Source organism: Alligator mississippiensis, chromosome 3 (genome assembly GCF_030867095.1).
Source record: "Alligator mississippiensis isolate rAllMis1 chromosome 3, rAllMis1, whole genome shotgun sequence".
Lineage (NCBI taxonomy): Eukaryota > Metazoa > Chordata > Crocodylia > Alligatoridae > Alligator > Alligator mississippiensis.
The window spans coordinates 206,957,574-206,981,545 of record NC_081826.1 but is presented as its reverse complement, the minus strand read 5'-3'; the positions used below and the strand labels follow the sequence as shown (position 1 = coordinate 206,981,545).

Genomic DNA, 23,972 nt, shown 5'->3' with positions numbered 1-23,972 from the left:
CTGCTGCTGTTTACCATCCCCCCTGCCCCACCTTCTTCCCTTCCCCACTAAATTCAGCAGGAGGGGAAAATAGAGGTATAGAGGGATCCTGACCAAGCATCTATATCAGAGTAAGACCTGAGTATAGCCTTCTCAACAGGTGTCTCCTTCCCACTGTTCCTATATCTCTCCTGCCAGGACTTGCTGCTATTGAAACAGTTGTTAGGAGGTGGTACCTGATGAGCCAAGGTTCATGAGAATGATGTGGGTCCCAATAGCTGCAAGTAGCCTGTGGGGCTCCACCTCCCTTACACCCCACCCCTTTCCACTCAGGTCTTGTTGGTACCTGGTGTGGGCACCTGGTCTCATTAGGCATTCAGCTTTGCTTGTTATACAAACAGGTCCACAATACAGAGAAACAAATACACAACTATATCTCAGATGATGCTATTCATGCCTGCTTCCAGCCTCTTGTTAGCCCTGCAGTGTACCTCTGTTGCTTTGCCTGAGGTGACTGGGGCTTGTCAGGGTTCTCCCCTCTTCTGTGAGCCATATCCAAGTGGGCGGGCCTGTCCCAGGCAAGGCCCTTTGGATACTTGTGGGGCACTGGTACCATGAACCCCAATGTGGCCCCTATGTGTGCCTGACCTTTGTCAGCTGAGGGATGGCCAGGGCTCCTCATGGAGAACTGACAGCTCTGTGCCCCTTACCTGGATCTTAGGTTCTGGTAGGGAGATGTGGCATAGGCCAGTGTCTGTGCCAGCATTTCCCTTTCATCTAAGCCTAGCACTCTTTTATAGCAGAAGTTCTGGGTTGGCTTGAGCCAACCTGGACCCCTGCTCGGCTCCATATGGTATTCAGAGCTTCAGAGGGACTCATCAGCTCCTACACCTGTGGCTCCTGGGCCCTAGGGAGCACTGTCTGCTCTTGCTGCCTGCTTGGCTGGCAGAGCCCTGTGTTCATGCAGACCACAGCTCTGGCTCTCCCTCCAGCCTGGGAAAGGGGCCAACTGTGAGCCCGCTGCCTGTGCAGCACACCAGTGGTTGTCACCCTAGTGATTATGGGGCTTAGTCATCACTGCTACAGCTGCTGCTGTTCACCCTCCCCCTCTCTTCCCTGCCCAACTGAATTCAGCTTGAGGGGAAAAGAGGGGACAAGTGGCACTGGCAATCCTCACCCCCTGGGTTCTTGATGGGTTCTGGAGCTGCATGAAAGCAGGGTCTGTCCAGACCCTGCACCAAGACCTGATGTGTGCTACAGCCAAAGGTGCTGTGCCAAACTGATAAGCAGCTGCCCCGCCAACCCCCCTATGAATCTATCCCAGATCCTAATGGAGTCCTATTCCTACGAATGGGGTTCCTAGTGGATATTATATATACATGTAAAGGGCTTAGTCCACCTGTCTGTGTGTCTGTCTGTCCGTAATGCTCTCTAAATGCGAATAGCTTGAAAACTGTAAGAGAGAGAACATTTGTGTCTTAAGAGAAATTTCTTTGCTTTGTTTAGTGACCATGTCAGGATGATCCCAACTTCCAGAACTGGGAAAAAAAGTCAGGGGCCAGGGCTGTTTCTACTGAGCTCCTCCCAGGAGAGTGCCAGGAGCCCGGCATGGCAGGGACAGCAGAGGGAGGGGTCAGCTGAGGAAGAGTGGGAGCTGGGCAGAGGCACAAGGCAGTGGGTGAGTAGCAGTAGCCCCATCCTGAGCCTTGAGCAGGGAAGGGGGTTCCCTGGGGCAGGGCAGAGGAAGCCCTGGGACATTGGCAGCTGTTGTGAGGCATGGAGCTCGCCAGCCCTTGCCCAGCAAAGAAGCACGCAAGCAGCCAGACAGCAGCATGGACGGGTCCGCCTCCTGCCGGCTGGATGAGAGCAAGTGCAGGAAGGGATTAGTATCTTCAAATGTTCATCCTGTTTTATTTAAGTTGTATAAATCTTTAATTTATTTAAGAAATATAAAAAGTAAAATCTATCTTTTTGTTTTTGTTATTTGAAATTCATCCAACATTCTTGATGGGCAATTTGCTAGTAATCCAAATAAAAATAAATTGTAGTGAAACAGTGCAGCCACTTTGCTGGTTACAGCCCTGAAAAAGAGTGCTGATATAGGCCCTCCAAGGGAAACGTGCAAAATGTCAATTTTTTTCTTCTTGTTGCAGGTAAGCTGATGTCAAACTCATGTGGCCCACTCTAAAGAAAACCTGGTGAACTTTCAGCCACTTTGCCAGCCAGTCTCCTTGACCTCCCAGAGTGAAGGGTAAAGAAACAGAACGTTCCCTAACGTAGTCTTTTTGCTGGTTTGTGTACTTGGTGGAAAGTTACACAAACAGTTGTCCTTCTCTAGGCTGTGAAAAGTGGCAGAGATTAACCACTTATCCCTGCACAAGAACATGACAGAGTTTAACTACTTACAGCAGCAACGTCTGCTCTGCAACCACAGCTTACAGGGTTAATGAGTCAATTCGGCTAGGTCTTACCTGAAAGAAATGTGTGTTTACATACAGTTTCTTGATGTAAAAGCAGACCAGCTAGAGATAATCATCTCACTGTAAAGTCCCAGTGGAGATGAAGCACAGAGAGATTTTATCTTGACGTAGCTAGTCAAGATCTTTCAAAGGTGTGGACAGTATAGGTCAGTATGGAATAGTGAATGTTTTTATCTCTGTAAAAACACACATCTTTTGCAGTGAAGACATAGCTGGAGACAGTCTTGCCTAAATAATGACTAGGTAAGGACTTAAAAATTTGGTGCTTATCTGTAAAATTAGTTAATCAACTGTTCCAAGGAAGTTAAAGAATAGTAGACATTATTTTTATAAGATCAAGTACTGCAAACATGTACATATGTGCATAATTTTATTCTTATGAACAGTCCCCATACAAGTCAATGAGAAGTAGTTGTTCATGTACATAAATGTTTCCAAGATTATAATCAGAATTTGTAACTAGAACTGTGGAAAGATATTTCACCAGGAAAGACACCAAATATTGATGCCAGTGGGAGCCCAGCTTTTTGGTCAGTATGCCACAAATTAGTCCCTCACCTTCCCCAAGTGCCACCCCAATCCTCTTCCTCTGCCTGATCTTCTGTTCTGTTTTTTACTCTCATCCCTTTACTTCCCATCTGATTTGCTGCTCTGCTTCCCACTTCTTTCCCTGAGCTCTCGGACCAATTGCTGCTTTATTTCTGCTTCCTGACCTATCTACTACTGTGTTGCCTGTCACCTCCCCAGTCTCCAGCATGCCACATGGAGGATGCCCATGCCACTTGTACCTGTGCCACTGTTGGCCATCCTTGATCTGTATTTTTGTAAAAAGGGACAGCATTTATATATATCCTCTGCAACTTTTGTGTGTGAAAATTCAGGCCTATTTTCCAGGTGAGAAAGTTTTCATTGTACCCCTGTGTGGCAGAGCACAGGGGGTGTCTGCCACTTTAAGGGCCTGGAGCTGGCAGCCTTCAGGTGCCTGATTAGAGCAGCCATTTTGGAGACAGCGGCGGCCTATATAAGCAGGGCAGTTTGGCTGCTGGAGGCCAGGCAGCAACATTGTCTAGCCAAAGGGCTGCTGTGAATGACCTGGAGGTAAGGGGGAGCTGCAAGGGGATGGTTAGGAGGCTCCTGGTCCTGGGCATGACCTGAAACTGCACCCTGCTGGGAGTGGGTGGCCTGGTGGGGCTCTCAGTGGCGCAGGAGCCCCCAGGAAATGCCAGGCCAGTTACCACCCTGGTGAAAGGCGGGTTGGGGCACCTTAACCCCTAGCTCCCACCACCACTGGGTGGGTTACCCTTGTGTTTGTTGGGGGGCCCAGAGGGCCAGTGTTGTGAGAGGCCCAGAGAGGGCGGACCCTGAGTGAGTGATGGAGTACGGGGTGTGGTGCTGCGGTTGCCCCTAGGAGAAAGGGAGTAGTGGCATGGTGAGGCCTGAGGATGCGAGTGAGCGGCTAGAGACCCAGCCTGAAGGGAGAGAGTACCCTTGACTGGCCCAAGCTGGGGCCAGGACTTGGAGAGTCAAAAGGGTCAGGGGCCCACCACAAGGGATGCCCAAGAGCTGGGGGCCTGGGGTCCTGACTGGCCTGGAGGTGGGCCAGGGCAAGTGGCCGAAGGTCCTGGGGGGACCACACCCAAGAGGGGAACATGTCTTTGGGGGGGCTAGGTAGCCTGGATGATGGCGGAGTGGCTGCCTTATAGGAGAGGATCATAGTGGGGTCCAGTACGGATGATTCTGGGGCCCAGTGTGAGGCCGGTGATTATGAGAACAGCGAGATGCCATCTGCGAGGCTTGGGCTGCGGTATTAGGGGAGGTCGGAGCCACAGAGCACCCCCTGGCATCGGGGCATTACAATGGGCAGCCTCCCGCTTAATTAATATCTTAACGAATCAATTATCATCAAAGGTGTGGAGGGTGAGATAAGCAGGCGGTTGCCCAGAGACAGGTGGGTGGGCCACGAAGAGCTTGGCCCTGAGTAGGCCCCCTGTCACAGAGACAGGGGGCGGGCCGTGGAGATCAGCCCCGAGGAGGCCCCCTGTCACACCCTGAAATCTGTATCCCCTGAGAAACTTAGCTGTGAAAATGGTGGATTTTCACTTAAAGAAGAAAATCATGAGCACTCTAAAAGTACTTTTGGGTGCAACTAGACCTACAATTAGTGTACATGAACAAACACCGTAGCTTATTGATCCAGAGATTTTTGCTCCCAGGTGCACCTTTTGAATGTGCACCCAGGAACAAATAACTCTGGAGCAATTGGCTCTGGAGTTTATTCATGCACAGCACAAGGAGCCCATCAGAGCAGCTCCAGCTGGAGGGGGGCCTCAGAAGTCAGTCTGCCAGCCTGGGACTGTTCCAACCAGGCCCCGTGTGTTGTGGAGGGGGTGGCTGCAGCACAAGGGTGCTTCAGCATGAGGCTAGCTGGCAGGCAGTCCCTACACTGAAGCACCCTCATGCCACAGCCAGTCAGTCAGCGTTTACACATGCACTGCTGCACACAAACTCCACAGCAGGGTAGTACTTGTATTTCCAAGTACTACCATGCTGAGGAGTTTATTAGTTTCCTGCACCCTAACAGTTGCTGAAACATTTACTGCACAGTGAACTGCACAGTTAATTGGTCAACTGCATGGTAAACCACTGCAAACATCTCATGTAGATATGCCCATGTAGATGTGCCCAAAGCTAGTTTGAAACTGCTTTGAGATAAGCTAAGGTGCGCCATGAATGCAAGAACATACACATATGTCAAGTTTTAAACTTGACCTGAAACTTGCCCTGCTGGCAAATGCTTGAGTTAAGTTTTTTGCTAATTAGAAATTCCCACCTGCTTCCCTTTAATCCTTATTCAAACAAAACTGCATTAGCAAAACACACATTCATTGTTTGTGTTCTTACTTTATGGCTTTAGCTTCACTTCCTGACTTGCAGTATTGTGGAAATCTGTTAAAACATCTGAGAACTAAACTTTAGTCTGAATCTAACTCTTTAAAGACCACATGTAGGAAACACTTTTGTATTATACCCAAAAGCTGAAGATCATTTGATAGTTCCTGAAAAAAGGTTGGTGAAAAACTCTACATTTATATAATATCAGCCTCAATCCTGGAGACCAACACTTTCTTTTTTTTTTTCCCCAAAGCAGCTATCAGAGTGGACATAGCAGAATCCCACTGATTTAAAGAGCAAAATTGAATTTAGTTTCAATCTCCTTGTAGCCTGTGGCCTCTTGGCATGTTTTTTTCTGCCTTGTTAACCTATGTGTCAACAGCCACATTCAAATCATAAGAGCCTCTGTGCTAGTATAGCTATGCCATAATGGCTATGTCAACAAATTTCTCTCTACCCTCTTTCCATCAGTAGAAAATGTACCAGTCTCAACTTCTCAATAAATAAAAATAAACAATGTTTGTAAAATATTATACATATGAATTTCACTGTCATTGACGTGAATAGATTTTTCTCGTTCCCATTTTGGGGTTAAATGACTAGATGCTGGGACTTTCAGGAGCAAACATTGGTCATTTCTGTTTTCTAAAATAGTTTAGCTTATCACATTGTTTCATTCAAGGCCTCAAATTCTCAAATGATGCAGTTCTGAGAGAGACAAACTTAACCAGTAAAAAATATACCAGCTTCCATGAATATATTTTTACCAAAGTTACCTAGCTCCAATTATGACAAATAATATATGTCAGATTACACTAAGCATATGATTCTCCCTTCAGTTCTTGCAAATCTTCAGGATGTTTTCTACAAGAAAACATGCCAGTTGTCCACTGATTGTGGCAAAGGACCTATAGGGACTTCTCTACTGAGAGCAATCAGACTTGCCCATACAAAATGGCTAATAATAATATATTCTGTACACTGTGCAATAGATCAAGCAAATCTTCATGTTTCAGGAAAATCACACCCCCCACACCCCGACTTATGTCCCTAAGACTACTATCTTGTCAAACCAAAATGAGCATGGTGGAAAAGTGACACTGTTCATTGACATGGTTTTTTTTTCCCACACATGTATAATACTTTTACCCTCCTGACTTCATCCTTACCCCCTAACAGTATTTATCTTCCTACTTACTGGTTCCATTATAAATGTGAGCAAGTCACCTTCATTACTGAGGCTAACAGCTTTTAAATGTTACCTTTTTGCTTACTGTATCTTTGTTTTTTACAGTAAATATCTGCACAATCCACAAAATGAAATGCAGTGTTTAAAATCAGTTGTTTTTAGCCAATTATTTCAACAGCTACCGGTATTAGACAGTGTTTCTTTTCCTTGTTATATATAGCCATGCTTAAAAGGAATATTTTGAAAATCATCACCTCTCAGGTTCTGTAAGAGGAGAGAGTGAAAAAAATATGTTCCAATGAACAGTAGAAAAAAAACAATTGAATTATCTGTTATAAGAAAGTGTATCAAGTAAGGGTTCCTACAATCACCAAGGCACATAATTCTATTCATCCGAATAGTTCCAATGAAATCAATGTACATAGATCCCCCAAGTAACATTTGTGCATCCATGAGATTGTCTATACTACACAGCCTCTGCCACTATAGGCAGCGCTTCCAAAGAAGAGGCAGTATATCTAGAGTTACCATATTTCCAGTATCAAAAAAGAGGACACTTGGGAGAGAGAGGGGGTAGGGCATAGAGGAGAGTGGGGAGAGCATATGATTGTGGAAGGGCAGTGATATGCCCATGCCCTGCCTCTGCTCCTCACTCCTAAGCCCCTGCCCTGCCAGCCCCCACCCTAACTCACTCCCAACCCACAGCCTTTTTTCTCTCACACCCGACTTTTCTCTTAGCATTCTCTTAATGCTAAGAGAAATGTTTTTTCTTCCACAATAACTACACCATCTCATTGAACAATATATGATGAACTAACATAATTTCTCTTCTAGGGGCATACATACGTTCACACTAAGTATTACACAAGCAGCAATATGTCATGTCAGCCAGGGACTGTGATTGTTTCATACACTCAACCATCCTAGCTATTTCTAGCAAAACTCTGTAGTATAGACCAGACTTGTGTATAGAGCCATATATCCCAAAAGACTCCATAGATGTATGGATGATTCAGAGACTTCTTTGAAACCCCACATAAGTGCAATATATGAGGTCCCAAAAGGTCCTGGATGAATCTGACTGCATTGACTTTCACTGGGACAGTCATGTGTATGAGTCTAAAGATGTACACAAATGTTACCCTTCTCCCCCAAATTCAGGGCCTTTTTTCTGAAAAAACCCAAAACAAACCATACTGCTACAGACTTTTGAAATTAGGATATGTTCAGACCATAAACAGATTACATTTCTTCAAAATGTAGCTGGGATATCAGGTTGGCCCCTAGAAGGTTTCAAATATACCATATAATCATTTACAAAGAAACACAATTAAAAGTTTGCTGTTTCTTGCTATTTTCAGGAAACAAATGATTAAAGCAACACTGGTCATTTTTGCTTAAATCTGTAACTACTCCTGCCAAAAAAAGGAAAAGCAAGTTTAAAAGGATAGTCTTCAAATTAAGCTTGAAATGTTATTCAGAGATTTAACAGATTTCCTTAAGAGCTTTATTACATGTACAGAAATCTTATAACAACATTTGCTGCTTTTCTGTTTCACCCATTTAATCTTGTTGTCAGCATACATATGCAAGATCACTGAATTAGAATTGTCTCTCAGCATGTGGCTATTAATTTCATAGCCCCAGGTGTGATTTAACTACTCCAACAATAGAGCCTCAGTCTAGAATCCTACTTTTGACTTTAGTTGTGGCATTTTCAGCTCTATCTTTAGTGGGGGATTTTTGCCTTTTCAGTGTCAGTTCATATATATGTACCTCCAGGTACACGCTTAAACTGGACTTATATACATTACAATATGTTTTTAAGTGCTCAGATCCAAACACAAAGGAAAAGGACTTTGATATTTTGGCCTCTTAGTCAATAAGCAAGTGCACTCCAAGCATTTCATAAGCATTCCTTATCTTTCTACAAGTATATTTGCTAAGGTATGGACAGATTTTAAAAACACGACTTCCATTCAAACTATTCAAAAGTAGTCTAAAGAGGAAGCTAAGGCACAAAAACTACATGAGTTTGACCAGCCTTCCCACCCTGTCAGTGACCACTCTGAGTAAAGATTCTTCAACAATTCATATCCTCTAGGGCACCCTAGAGGACAATTCTAGAAGAAGCTTCTTACCTGATTCTTGATTTTTTATTTTTTTTTTTTTTTTTAAACCATTGACAACACACATTTCTGAGAGATGGCTGCATTTTCTACAAGCTACCTAATGCTTTTGAACTTGAAACAATGCACTTCCCCAGAAAGATGCTCTCAGATTGGGCTGACTAACCTAAAAAGAATGCCAGGGCCTTTTCTCTGATTGGGGAAAAGAATGAACTTTGCCATTCAGAAAAGCTCAGTGTACCCAGGGTATTAGTACTGGTTCATTGCAGTAAAAGCATCATTCTGGTTAGAGCTTATACCAAGCCAGCTAACCCAACTTGAAAATACCACCAAAATCCAGAGGTCTGTATGTGAGCAGAAGGGTCAATACTCAAGTAAATGCCTGAGTTAACTCTTCAATGAAGACATGCCTACAGTATCTGTCTGAATGCAGCTTTAAGCACAGTGCCAAACAAAATGAATATCCTCAAAGTGAAACCCAGTTAGAGTGTAGGAAAATAAGACAGAACTCATCCCTTTTGCACCTTTCAAGAGTCCATTTTTCACCAAAGGCATCCACACAAACTCCTACGATGGTGGACAGGAGACAATTACTTGGCAGTAGAGTAATGAAAGAGGACAAGTACTAGTATTACAATGAATTAGGTTTGGATGGTGACCAAAAAAACCCCCGAAACACAGCCCCAACTCTATGGATTTGCTGTCTCAAATCCCTTCTCCTTACTGACACATTACAAAATTAAAGTTTTTTTTACAAAAAAAAAAAAAAGAAAGAGAGAGAGAGAAAGAGCCTTATGAAAAATGATTCTTCAAACAAAAAGAAAGTGTTAATGAAAAAAATCAGTCAATATTTGTTCCCTTTTGTTTTTTGGCAACCAAAACAAAATCTCACCTTATGGGTTTGGAGTTTTGGTTTGTTTTCTTCCTTTGTTTCCCCTCTTTTGCTTTTTCTATACGTTTTTTAAGAAGAAAAAATATACATCCACAACATATTGAAAAAAAATTGCAATTCAATTTGTGTAAAATATATAACATTTTTAAGCCTGGTCAAATATAGACAAACAGTGGGCTCAGTAGACAGAAAATCCACCCAATAAGGAATAGTGCTTGCTACTAGGCTGATTTCATTTTGTGTATGCAAGCGGCAGGCAGTGAGAAAGTTATATCTGCTTTTGCTGTCAACCACTATCAGTAACATCCCATCCCCTCCTCTTGCTACATCTAGGCATGACATGATAAAATCCTCCTTGGGTCCACCAGTTCTTAGAATTGCCTATCCAGCTCAGTAATATCATTTTAGCTTTGTTCATACTGGCTTCTGCAGTCTGATGTCACCTTGGTTTACTCACCCCTCTCCATCCAATGCAAGGAAAACATAGGGATTATACAGGAATTTATTCTTTGGAGAGTGCCTGTACACTCCTAAGGCACTCTCCTAAGTGCCTTGGAAGCATGCCCAAGGGTTTCTCTTGCAAGGGAGAATTTCCAGGTGTCAACCTAGAAGATCTTTCCCATGTTATCCCCCAAGAGATATTGAGTGAACACTTGTATGTTCCTATTTTCAACTGGAAAAGCATCAATTCTCCTGATAGAAATGTAACACCTGTAAATGGCCTTACAGTGTCATCAGTAAAAGCCTTAGAGTAGCACTACAGTTTTAGGGTCTTAGAGTATCACCACAGTCAGTATATCTAGCAGGAGAGTTGCCCCAATTTAAATTGAAGCCCATTTAGTTAATGTGGTGCAACCCACTGCATGGTTGTCTTTAATTTTAGTTTAAGATTTTTTTTTCAGTTTAGCTTAAGTGTCATATATTCATAGATTGTTAGAGGCTGGAAGGGACCTTGCAGATCATTGGGTCCAGCCACCCCGCTCTAGGCAGGAAGGCAACTGGGGTCAAGTGACCCCAGTGTGGTGACTGCTCAGTCTCCTCTTGAAAACTGCCAGGGTAGATGACTGCACCACCTCTGAGGGAGTTTAACCCACAGTCTGGACACCCTGATTGTGAAGGAGTTTTTCCTGGTATTAGCTCTGAAGCGGACTTCCAGAAGTTTGTATCCATTTGTCTTGGTCTTCCCTTGGGGTGCCCTAGTGAACAGTTGTTCACCAAGCTCCTGATGCACTCCTCTGATATAGCAGTAAGCCGCTATCAAGTCCCCTCTCAACCTTTCTTCCTTAGGCTAAAGAGGCCCAGGTCCCTTAGCTTTTCCTCATATGGCTTGCCTTGCAAGTCCCTGATCATATGGGTGGCTCTTTTCTGGACCCTCTCAAGTTTTTCCACATCCTTATTGAAGTGCAGCACCCAGAACTGGACACAATACTCCAAGTGCAGTCTCACCAGTGCTGAGTACAGCAAGAGTATCACTTCCTTAGTTTTACACAAGATGCATCAGTTGATGCATGTCAATGTGTTATTTGCCCTGCTGGCCTCCTGCTCTCAAGTGGGGAATATGACCTGGTAGCAATCACAGAGTTGATTCACAACATGTTCCAGCTAAGCTACAATAAACCACTTAAACTTGAATAAGGATAATGATATAAGAATATGCACCAACGTAACTAAATATAATTAAACTAGGGTAAGTTTGTGCATCAAAATCTCCTGTCTCTTATATACAGGGTAAGAAGAATGACAAAAATGGATCCTGGCAGAATCAGAAGATTCTTACGGTAAAAGACCACTTTTGAACACTTCTGGTTTGGAGAGGTGGTGAATGGTCATAATATACCATTCAACTGAACAACTGAAATTTATAAAAAAGAACACAAACTCACTTCCTACAATCTAAAAATAATTAGTTTTCTATTAGTTGTAGCCAAGAAAACAACTGGCTCCATACTGCTCCAATCACATGTAAACAATTTCGTCTTTCAAAAGGAACCATAAAATGTGGGGTCAACTGATACACAGGACTGAAACATAATGGAACAATATGGTGCTTTTCTTTTGCTATCATTCATGCTATTAATAGTCCAAGCATCTGGTTAGTTTTGTGGCTAGATTTCCTAGTGATCTTAGATGCTCTGAGTTTCATCTTTATGTATGATCCCTCTATAACACATATCCCACCAGAGGTAACACCCTTCCAATGCTTTTATTTGAGGCCACCAACTTAACTCCGCTCCCATCTGTCAAATAACTCCGCTCCAATCTAAAGACGAATTAAAGCCTTATAGCTTCCTAGAAGCAGATGCTTCAGTTGCAGCATCCCTAGTCTAAGCTCTCCTAACTCCTGAGCAGTCAGTATTTGCAGCAAGGGCTCCAGAAAGGAAGTGATATCCAAGTTGCTTAGCTCCCACCCTCTGCCAACCCTCATTCTCAGCTGAAATTTTGCCCATGGCTCCCCTTGGCCCTCAAGTGCCAACTGAGATATCTTGAACCTAGGAAATACTGAGTCAACTGCACAACGTTACTCAGTTCCTTGTGGATGTGCTCCTACATCAGGAATCTGGGCTAGGAACCATGACCTAAACTTCGTGAGACCCACAATACACTGGTGCATTGCTAAATGCAGTTGCTACAAGGACATACTGAATCTTTTGCACTAATGAAGCAAATTTGTACAGATATACAAAACTCATCTATGTAAACCAGACTGGTAAGGGCAGGCACATTGAAGGACACAATATCTATTAGAAGTACCTAATTAATGTTTAACCATCAGAAAGTCTTCTAGCGTACACAGGGCTTGACTGAAATTCTTAGCCCGATTCCTTAGTTGTCTCCATTCTTATCTTGTTTGCAGATGATAAAGGAGATGGACTTACCCTCATCATTTTCTGGTATATTCTGTTCACGGCAAACAGCAGAGAATATTTCATAGCTTTGTGCCAAACTCATCTTCATCGGTCAGTCAAGCAAAAATGGCATCTTTGCATCATACATCTGTTGCCTCAATTCATACATGTGCTTTTCTATGTGCCTGTAGAGAGATGGGAAAGAAACAATGAATCATAGTGAGAAACATTTATCAATTGTTTTACAACTCCCCAAGCCATCAGATTTTCCACTCCACAAGGCTGACTTCTGATCTTAAACAAATGGCACAAGATGTGAAAACGTATCTATTTTTTACTGGCTTCAATATTTTTAAGTTACCTCTAATATAAAACTAAGATGTTAATGTCAGAGAAGTAGTTTGATAGAACTGCATCCAGGTTACATTTACTAAAAATTAAATGGTTATTTTGCATGTTTATTTCTCCCCATTCTGGTTTCAGTCTGTGGTAAAGGAAAGAGCACTGAATTGGATAATGAGCTTCATTTTCTCAAGGTTTTAAATAAAAAAGGCAAAGACAATTAAGATAGGTTTAAAGTTTATGTCTTGTTTAAAAGAATCATTATAATTAAACTAATGTATCTACTGCTTTTCCTCTTGAACTCAAAACATTATCCACTTTTTATAGATAAGGAAGATAAATCTCATATTTAGAGCAGAGTTTTAAAAAATAAAAAATAAAGCACCTCCCTGTGATTAGGAATGTTTGATTAAAAAAATTAAAAACACATTATTGAAACATTTTTCCTGAAAATAAAAAATGAATTATTAATACATGCAAACCAGAAACTAGCTTTATTTCATTTCCAAAGCCACATGAAGCAGATTATGGCCCAATTCAAAAAAGCCCCTCTATTTGACTCAGCACTTGAGCATTTGATGAAATGACCTGTGGCTCACTAAATCTTATGCATCTCTGATTCAGTTAGTCTGTAAGGTTCACCTCTATCCTGCTTCCTACTTGAGCACACACTTAACTTCAGGTCTCTAGAACTTAAGTGCTTTCTTGAACCAGAGCCAAAAGAAGCAGGTGGCATAAATGGTGAAAGAATCAACCAGATATTAAATTCTGTTTCAATTTAATCTAAGACACTGTTCAGTTAGGTTTGGATTTTGTGGTATACCACTGATTTTATCCTGTTTCCTTTTAAATGAAGTTTCAAGTCCAGAATCTGTGACCTAGTATGTCCCCATCAGACAGTGGTTCCTCTTCTGCTCTAACTTACAATGAAAACTCGTCTACACATATATACACCAAGAGAGAAAATGGTGTTAAAGGTCGCATCTACATGAGACGCTGACTGTGTAGTCATTACTGTGCAGTCATTTAATACTTGTATAAATAAGTACTAAATGACTGCTTTTTCATGATGCTGACCGCTCAGTAACTCATTACTACCGCACAGTAGTGTCGTGTAGCAGAAAGCATGATGCAACACTACTGTGCAGTAGTAATAAGCTACTGTACAGTCAGCGTATCATGTAGACAGGGCTAAATATAATAAATTTTGGTTATTCCAGTGCAAGTGTGTGTTCTAGAATAAATGTGGCTAATATGGATTTAAAGTCAGGAACAAACCTAAGCTAGAACACAATGAGCTACAAGTGAGGGGCAAGGATTTCGTAGGGTGATATATTTTATTGGACCATAGTTGGGATAAAATGTAGCCTGAAAATGCTAAGATTGCGGCTGCACATCAGGCCTGGACAGACTATATGTAAAAAATGATAGTCAGACGGTGCAAACCCCTATATCAGGTTAACTTCACCCAACCTGGTATGTAATTGACCTGGAACAAATCAGTTACAATGGCATAGGTGTCATCTGTCTGTGCTTATCTAGGGATACTTATTTCCACAAGGCCAACAGGTTACTTATTACTTACTCCCTGCTGTCTAGTGGTGAGGTGCAATCATATCCATCAGTTGTACGCAGCTATCTCCAGATAGCTGCATATATCCTTCTGTTCAGAGGCCAGTGTGTTTTATATCAATCATACCCTGACTAATGTTTGTTTGCTGACAAAAGTCTGTAGTATAGATGGTCACCTAAGGCTTCATGGTATATTTTTACATTAAGTTAGCTATCCTGATGTAAATTCCTACTGGAGACAAAATGCACAAGTTATCTTTTACACTGATATCACTGGTTGAGTTCAACCCCAGGTTTTGCTAAAGTGAACTTAACAAGAACATGTGTTCCTCTCTTACATGTTGCATGTAGTGTGAATAAATTGTACCTCTAATTGTTATCACAAAATGTACAAAACCCAAGACATAGCCTACATTGAAATGTTCTGCTGGTTGAACTCAAGACCTGCCATCAAAATTATGAACACATCTATATCCATAGCTCCTCTGCAGCAGGAAACCCCTTGCTTCTGGTGGCAGTTACACCTCCCCTGAGTGAAAGAAGGCTCTTGACACTATCCAGCAGCTGATAGAAGACATGTATAGGCACCTTTTGACAATTTTAGTGGATCCTTCAATATCTTATGCCAGTGGATCCCAACCTTGGGATCATGATCCCATTTAGCGTCACAACAATAAAAAATGGGGTTGCAAAGACACTCGACAGTTGACCAATTACAGTGAAAATCAGGGTGATTAGGGTGATCAGGTAGGGGGTACTACATGCATGGGCATACACACAGATACATGTGGCAGCCAGGCAGTGCGGAGAGCAGCTCTCTTCAGCTAAGTCAATGGGGGGAGGGACAGATTGAAGCCCCCACAGAGTAGGAGGGATGGAGGGACAGAGGGAGAGAGTGGGGCAGGGCAGGGCTGGCACTAGAGCTGGGAGTGCTGCACAGCTGGGCTGGTGCATGGGGCCTTGCGCCCGAATGCAGGGCCCAGCTGGAGGGACGGCAGAGGTCTGGCTCCCTACCACTGGACGCGTTCCCAGGAAGGGAGGGTGGGGGGGAGGGGCATGTGTCCCCCAAATTTGTGAAAAGGGTGGGGGGCAGCCCACATCCTCCCTTGCCACAGGCTCTGCTCTAGCCATGCCTCCTATGAGGGCATTGATCTTCTCTGTATCATTTTGGCGTTGCAAAAAATTTCCAGTGTTTAAATGGGGTCATGCTGAGGAAGAGGTTGGGAAGCATTGTCTTGTATCTTCCCAGGAGGCACTTTGGGCTCTGCTGGCAGAACAAGTGCAGTTAAACCACACAAAGCCACCAGAAACCTATAGATATGGTACATGCTCTAGCAGATCAGTGGTGGCAGCGGCTGCATGCTACCAGAATTTCTTTTGTCAAAACCCAGTAAGGGTAAAAAGGGATCAATTCTTCCCTGCTTGCACCTATGCTAAGTGATGCTAATGTTGTAATGTTGCAGACACTTTCTTTTCATAAGTTGCAAATTCAAGAAAATAAAGAATTGGCTCCACCTTCTATCAAATCAGGGTGTGTTTCTGTGGTTGTAATGATATCTCCAAAGATGTGGTTTAGACAGAAATGTCTCTCTCCTCCCTCTTTTTCTTCAGGAGGGTATAATTTCTCCCACTACATGAATCCATGATAAGGAACCTTCACATTTATAGATTACACTAGCAAATTACCCATCAAAAAGGCGGGGAGGGGAGCAGGTGGGGACAGAGGGGGCAGGAAGCTTGCTAGCCCTAACCCTAACCCCACCCCCCATGCTGCCACCACCTCCCAGGAGTGGAGGGGGGGAGGGGAAAGATTGCTCTGCTGTCCCCTCCATCAGCACCGCCTCCAGGGAGCAGGGCAGGGGAGGAAGGGGGAAGGCGAGCCCACCCCGCTCCATCCCCTCTGTCCTGCCATCATGGTGGCACTCTGCTGCACTGCTACCTCCTGTCAGTAACGCACTTAGAGCACTCTGATTGGTTGTTTCAGTAACCAATCAGAGTACTCCAAGAGTGTTATAGACAGAGGGGCAGATGCACTAAGCCCTTTATTATATTAGAATAAAAAGGATACACCATCATTAGAAGGACATGTCTTCTATCAGTGACATATGTATATAGGATTTGTAATGGATGATCTATACCAAGAGTGTTAAACATGTGGTCTGTGTCCAGCCTATGGAGCCATATGATTCAGCCAATCGTTCTAGGAATGACCCTACATGCCTCATGAGCACTCTTGTGAAACAGGGTGGCAGTCCAGAGTGCGTATTCCATGCAGTGCCTGTGCCATATTGACCCTGCATGCTCCAGGACTGGTCTGGATCAGACTACGCCAGAACAAGCACACAGCGCTGATCCAGCAGGGCACTGCATGCAATTCATGCCCCACACTAGCCACCTGTTCTACCTGTAGATCCCTCAATGCCAGGTCCAAGCTACACGCGGTGTGCAGCATGTGCCAGCCTCATTCCAGCACCATGCCAGCCACCTGTGCTAGAGCGAGGCCGATGCACGGTACACAGGATGGACCCAGCAACAATGGCACTGCACATGGCACAGGGGGCCAGCTTGAGGCGTGAGCTGCATACGAGGCCCTACTAGACCAGCCCAGCCCTACAGCCAGTGCACAGGGATGGTCCAGCAGGGTACCACATGCAGCATGTGTCCTATACCCGCCCCCACAGTGGCAATAATAATTTGACAAGCCATATGCAATGCAAGCCCCAGAGCAAGGTCCAGGATCCATCTGGCCCACAGACTAGCCCAGAGAACCTCATTCAGGCCAAGGGACCAGATGAGTTTGACACCCCTGATCTACACCATTAACCCATTAACATGTAGTCTTACCTGTGTTGGTGTCGAATACCTCAAACATTTCAGAAGATAACACATTTACAATGAGGCCAACACATTCTAAACTTGGGTGCTCAAAGATATGGGAACCATGGGAGGTCAGTCCTTCTGAAAACCAGGATATTCACTGAGATACAGAGCAGATTCTGGTGGCTAACTGTAAGTCCCTGAGGTTCATTGCAAGCAAAAAAATTAACTATCGTAAATGGCACTTTCTGAAGTGGAGAAATAAAACTTAAAACCCAAAATTCAGATTGAATTAGGTTTTAAACTTCCTCAAAGTTCAGATGTTGAGTTTTGATGCAAGTCTGCCTGAACATTGAACTAAGCTTAGGGATACTTCGTTGGAGAGGAAAAACAGAGAAAATGAAACCAGCTTATATCATTTTACACTGAAGCCTGCTTCCTACTGCCTGAAGGGAGAGTTTCACCAGGGAAATGCCTGCTGAAGGTTTAGCTACAGCAGAAACAACCTTCTTCTTGTGGGATATTGCTCCACCCCTACAGCAAGCTGTGTCCTTGGTAAGGGGAGGGCTATTGACTTTCAAGCTCAGAGAAATGGTAATTGACTGTCAGTACCTTACTGAAGAACCACAAGCAGCAGACCTGGGAATGATGCCTCATCTATATTCTTATGGTCTGGAGATAAAAAAGAAAAATTCCTCAATCATCCTTTCTCTTCTCTGTTTCCTTGTCTGGATTCAATAATCCCAGTGTATGATCAGAAGACTGCTGCATATAACAACATACCTTGGAACTGTACTTCTAATCAAGCTGCTGAGAATCACACAAGCATTTCTGACTGTAGGAACATGTATTGGAAACATGTTAGGTAAGGGTTTCTGTTCTGCCAATTATCTCCCAGATCCAAGAACTTATTTAATTTTGTGTTAACCCTTCAAAATGGAGGCAGACTATTTTAAAGAGGAGTCAAAAGTGAAACAGAAGGAATTTGAAACCTTAGTTCAAGTGGAAGTTATTGCATGTTTCTTGACTTCAGTACCCTTGGAAATAGGATGCTTCAGTAATAATCAGATTGTAGTCAAGACATCTACAGAAAGCACCCAGAAAAGAGTCACATTTTAGAATTACCTGTGGCATTCTGGATGAAAATTTAAGTTATACAAACACATTATTTTTCATAGACTGGCTTATTTTGTGAATCATGGTGTGATAGTTTGATTTGTACCTCTTATATAGTGCTTAAAATGTTCTTGTCACAATAGATTGTTATAAGTAATAATATTAATCTTAGTTTTAATTTTCTGTAGTTTTTATTCCCATAAACTAATACAATATTTTCGGTGTTCTGTAGAATTCTTTTTATGGTGCCTATGGCCTTGCAAGTCATTCATTTTGGAAGAGGTAAGGAAAGCTTCATTTTTCTAATCTGTTCTGGGCAGTTTTTTAATAAATTTATATTTCTATTAATTTATTTCAATCTCCCCTTTCCTCCTTCTTCTGTTTTCCCTACCTTTTCAAGGCCGTGAAGAAGAAGAGTATGAACATGCTGGAGAAAATGTCAATGCCACAGCTCAAAAGCAGCAGCCAAAAAATCAAGACACTATTGTAAATGCTCTTAATGACATGAATCAAAGTTATGAGAGCAGGAAGCAACCAAATTCTAGGAGTCTTGTGCCTTTCACTGGGATTACAGACAGTAGGTAACATTATTTATTTATGCCATGCTAGAATATTGCTGCATTACGCATTTACAACCTGCCTTCATAAACATTTATTCACAAAAAAAAGTCGCAACCTCTCTTCCAGAGCCTGAGCACTAACTAGGCTGGAAGTTTAGAAGAGATTTCTGCTAGTTTAAAATGGGTCATTTTAAAGTCCTTTTCCACACCTACTGATAAAGTAGACATAAATAAATCAAAGTTAAATCACATATCTTTAATCTACAAAACCCCTATCTAGGATAACAGAAAATAGAAGCAGATGCTGGAGTTACAAATGAGGTGTATACTGGTCTCATTCAGACTTTGTGAAACATGATGTTGGGTTTGATGGTCATAAAATTTTCATTTTATCTAAGCAGCTGACAAAGCGAGCATAGATAAAGCTTGTGTAACTCTGGTTCAGTTAGTTTATTAAGTCCACCTCTACCCTGCCTTCATTTTATCTTAAGAGTTACAGTCTGGAAGCAAACTATAACATTCAGAAACAATGGCAGATTTTTACTTCATCACAACATTTCAGGTTAAAGATTGTAACCTAGGCAGTTTAAAACACAGCGCCTTGAAGTTCCTTTCATTTTTGTGGCATGACGGATCAAAAACAGAAGGACACTGCCAGGGGAAAAAAACCCTGGTTTATTAGTGAGGCTGAGGCCTGCCTCTGTCAAAATGAAATATTTCAGTTACGTGTGTACTACTTCTGTAGATCTTGTCAGGAGTTGCTTCTTGGCCATCCTTTAATCCCTGGTAGTTTGCTTTTAATCCTTAACTAAACAAACTGGGCTTAACTGAACAAACATCCCTAACAGGCAGCTAATTTTATTGCCCTTAAAGACAATAAGCCTAGACATCCTTAAGATCCTTTCGCAGCTAGGGAGACCTGAGAGACCAAGTGAGAAGAAAGGAGATTTAAAGCCTTTCTATTTCTTAGTAAATTGTGGATCATTGTCTTTTAGGTAAAAAGCTGAACAGGCACTGTTGTCAAAATGGAGGGACCTGTATCCTAGGCAGTTTCTGTGCATGTCTAAAACATTTTACTGGCAGATACTGTGAGCATGATGAACGGAAACGGTAAGAAAGAGCTGAAATCAGAAATCTTCCAGTTTTAACATTGTTGATGGGCAGGGAAATGGAAAAAATTCTCCCTTATCATTAACAGCAACTGTGGCCCTGTTGCCCACGGAGCCTGGATAATCAAGGGTTGTCGATTCTGTCGATGTGGGTATGGCATGCTGCACTGCCTTTCAGGAAGAATGCAAGACAACTGTGGTAAGGAAAAACTTATCAAATCCATGGAGATTAATGGTGCTTTTTTAATGATCTGCCTGACAAAGTTGTTTTCTGAAGTTTCAGTTTTATATAAAAGTTTTATATAGAGCACTGAAGTTTCAGTGTTCTACCTAAAGCCTGCTCGGTGACCAAGAACACATTTAATTTCACAGTAATTATAATTTTGAACTTCTTCACCCAAAAATCTCAAAGCACTTTAGAAATAATGAATCCCACAGGACACTTGCAGTAGAGAACTATTTCCCATATTTCAAATGACAACGAGGTCAAATGATTTATCCTGTCTTGCAATAGTTGTGCGCAGGCATGCAATTCTATTCTTTTAAAACAAGAGGACAACTCACATGACTAATTACACATATGCATAAGAATTTGCTGGGTCTTACTGAAATCTGTTAACAAATATAAAAATAAAACTTTTGCTCTTACCACAAGCTTTTGATCAGAAGATATCACTACATTTTGAAAATATTAATAATTTTCCTCAGCCTGGTGCTGTACAGATGTATTAGCATTCCCATGTTATACAGGTGAAACCTGAGACACCAGGAATTCAGGCTTTTTGGGGGGGGGAAAAATCATCCTGAAAGCAAGCTGCAAAAATCAGAACCTCTCTCCTGAAGCAAATCTGTCTGGACTGTTCTCTAAACTTGTAAAGTTTTGAAGGCCGAGACTAATCTAGTGTGGTATTAAACCATACATTTTAATAATCTCAAATTACAACAAATTACAAGAAAAAAACTACTTTGTTAAATCACTTTTTGGAGATCTACTGCTGAAGACCCATGTAAAAATTCAAGGTATTTTTCTTTGTGAAAACAATGTAGAAAAAGAATGTCTTAGGACTGAATTACTCATAGTTAGTCCATATGTAGAACAACCACTAACGGCAATGGTAGTTCTGAAAAACTAGCTGCAAAATGATGGCCAAATAAGCAAATGCACATGTAAACATTTTAAAATGAACAGAGACCAGTAGCTAACTGCTTTAGTCTGAAGCTAAACAGAAGGCAGGACAGTCTTTAAACAAGGTAATCTATACACTGCCTTGCTTTCTGCCTAATGTTTAAAATGTTCAGAGACCCACACTTTAGCAAAAAAGTCCCTTAAAGGAGTCTGGGAGAGGAACAGATACAGATTGGAATTTGTATTCATGCATACACACATGTGTACGCACACGCACACCTGAGAAGCAAATCTTCAGAGACCCACACTTTAGCGAAGTCCCTTTGAAGGGTTTGGGAGAGGAACAGATTGGAATTTGCTGGGTGGGAAAGAGAATACCTGAAAAGATGCATAGAAAAGCTATGACACTTGCTTGGAATAAATAACTTTACTTGGAATAAAATGTGAACTCTGAAAAATAAATCTGCAACCAGAGTTTCTTAATCCCACCAGGGAATATCCTACCATCCCAGGAACAAAGGACAAATGATGTGCACTGCAGGGAATACCAGGTGGCTAGAAAAATAGGAGCACATATTACCTTAAATGTCTTTATCTTGCATGCTTCTCCATTAACTAATTACATGCAACAACTTAAGTTGTTCTGTGCAAAAACTTTTTTTTTGCAAAGTGAGTTCCCTGATTTCACAATCCTGTTATGTCTGGTCCTGCAACAGTAAGAGACATAAGGCTTGACACTCTACTCTTTTAGACCAATTTGACATCAACTGGGGTAACATCAATAAAAAACTGATGCAACAGAGTGGAGAACCTTTTGTTAAAAGGTTGCATGAAGGTAATCGTTTCTGCTTGTGCTAATGGCCAAAAAAGTAATCTTTTCCCTTGAAGAAAGGGTTAAAAGCTTGCTTGAAGACTGAGAGTATGTCACTTGCTAACATCCTTTCCTTTGCTAGGTATTTACATTTGATTATTCTGAGATTGATGCCTGCAAGAGCTGATAAGTGCTATCAGTTGCTTCTCAAACAATCATTGATGGCATCCATTCACATCTCTCCTCTGAGAATAGACTCTTTGATTGGCTTTCACAGCTGATAGCTTTAACCTAAGTACCTGAGAAGATTATTTGGGGGTGGGTGGGAGAGAAAGGGGAAGGAATTTCAAAGTCTGTAGAAATCCTTTGCATTTCACTTCCATTCACTTTTTTATTACTATTATTATTATTTTTTCTCAGATGTAAAAGAGGAAGAGGAGGAGGAATTTCCTAGGTTACATTCCAGTGGCTCAAGATTAAAACAAACAGCATTCTCTCTTGTCACCCTATTCTTCTTCTGCAGCAAGTATTTATGAGAGTGTCTATACAAAAAAGATCTTATTTGTGGGCTGCAACACTTTCACACTTGGAATCATAGTTCAATTTTTCTAATGTGTAGTTTAGAAGATGTATCTATTTACGTATACCTGACAGGGGCATGTTAATATATATGGTTAATGCTAGTTAAGTGCTTAGATTATAAAAAGGCACTAGATGGTTGAATGCTAAGTATTTATTATTAAAATTATTATTTCTGTTAGGACCTGATTTTAACAGTTCTCTACTCTTAAAATATGGATTCTTCCAATGGAAGAAAAAAACCCAGATGTTCTATGCCTTAAATATTAAGTTATAACTATTACTTTTTTTGTATTATTGAAAAATAATATTTTTTAAAATAAAGCTAAACTTACTAGAAAAGAGACCTTTATTTTATTTGTTTAGTCAAACCACACTTCAATACCTTGTAAATGATCAGTAAAAAGCTGGTAAGGGGAATTCCCTGTAGCTGTTTCTTGATCCTAGGGGTCATTCTGAGCAGCTCTCTAGGAAGGTGTTGCCCCCCACCCCCTTCCCTCCCTGATAATGTAGGACCTGATTGTGCCTTTAGTTGCAGTCTCCTGTATGTAATTACAATTCTTATCCTGACTCCAGAGGTAAACAATATGCTGCTTCCCTTGATTAATATGCAAATTAATTTTCCAGTAACCATATGCTGCCCAGGCAAATGCTGTGCTCTGTTCATCCCCAACTTACTCTCAGCTTACCACCAGGAGGGCCCAAACTTTTCTACCTACCTGAAGCCAAAACAAGGATAAGCTGTATTGTGGGGAGGGGAGGTGGGTGTTATCTCCCTGAATGAGGAAATAAGAGAAATAATGTAGTCCTTTCTGGGTGCCTCCACAGGAGACATTTATTGCGCAGTAGACTAATTAGCTGCACAGTAAATGTCACACATCTACATGAACGTCCTTATTAGGCTGGAGTAAACTCATTTATTCCACAGCAGTGCACATGTAAATACTGCCCTACTCGGCTGGGGCACAAGGGTGCTTAATTGCAGGTGCTGTCTGCCAGCTAGCCCTACACTGAAGCACCCTTGTGCCCAAGCCAGCTCCTACACAGCACATTAAGCCAGGGTGGAGCAGTCCCAGGCTGGCAGGCTGACCCCCCTTCAGGCTCCCTGCCAGCTCAAGTGGCTTTGACCCAGCTCAATGTGCTGCGATCCCATGCACATGTGCAAATGATATGCCTGGAGCAATAAACTCTGGTGCAATAAGCACTGGAATTTATTGCATCGCATTAATATGCACATGTAGATGCACCCTCTGAGAAAAAAAAAGCTAAGCCTAAAATAGGAAATAAGCTTCACAGCATTGGGCGATGGCCTGTAAGATGCATAAGGCAGTATATGAAGAAATATAAGGCAGCAGATTCTCTGGCTCATCCCCTCCTAAAGTGTCTGCAGGTATGTGCCTAAAGGATTCATATGCCCTGTAAAAGAACTTTGAGGATGTATACATAGTGTGGAATTAGAAGTTTATCATATATAAATAAGGATATTACAATCCCAGGGTGGAAAGTACATAAACATTTTAAATGTTTCTGCAG

General features: G+C 42.1%; 1 protein-coding gene across 3 annotated transcripts; it reads left to right on the top strand.

Annotated features, from left to right (window-relative positions):
• The first annotated feature begins 3,501 nt into the window (after positions 1-3,501).
• Positions 3,502-22,775, top strand: LOC102567604 (cryptic protein). Of its 3 annotated transcripts, XM_059724860.1 has the most exons (7): positions 3,502-3,557; positions 17,886-18,003; positions 18,487-18,536; positions 18,655-18,831; positions 19,810-19,924; positions 20,013-20,122; positions 22,281-22,775. In XM_059724860.1, the coding sequence occupies exons 2-7, from the start codon at positions 17,984-17,986 to the stop codon at positions 22,394-22,396; spliced, it is 588 nt and encodes a 195-aa protein (XP_059580843.1). In that variant the 5' UTR covers positions 3,502-3,557; positions 17,886-17,983; the 3' UTR covers positions 22,397-22,775. The 3 variants fall into 3 exon arrangements, with proteins under 3 accessions (XP_059580843.1, XP_059580844.1, XP_019333542.1); XM_059724861.1 differs by lacking the exon at positions 17,886-18,003 and having other exon boundaries at positions 3,510-3,557; XM_019477997.2 differs by lacking the exon at positions 3,502-3,557 and having other exon boundaries at positions 17,724-18,003.
• The last annotated feature ends 1,197 nt before the right edge of the window (positions 22,776-23,972 follow it).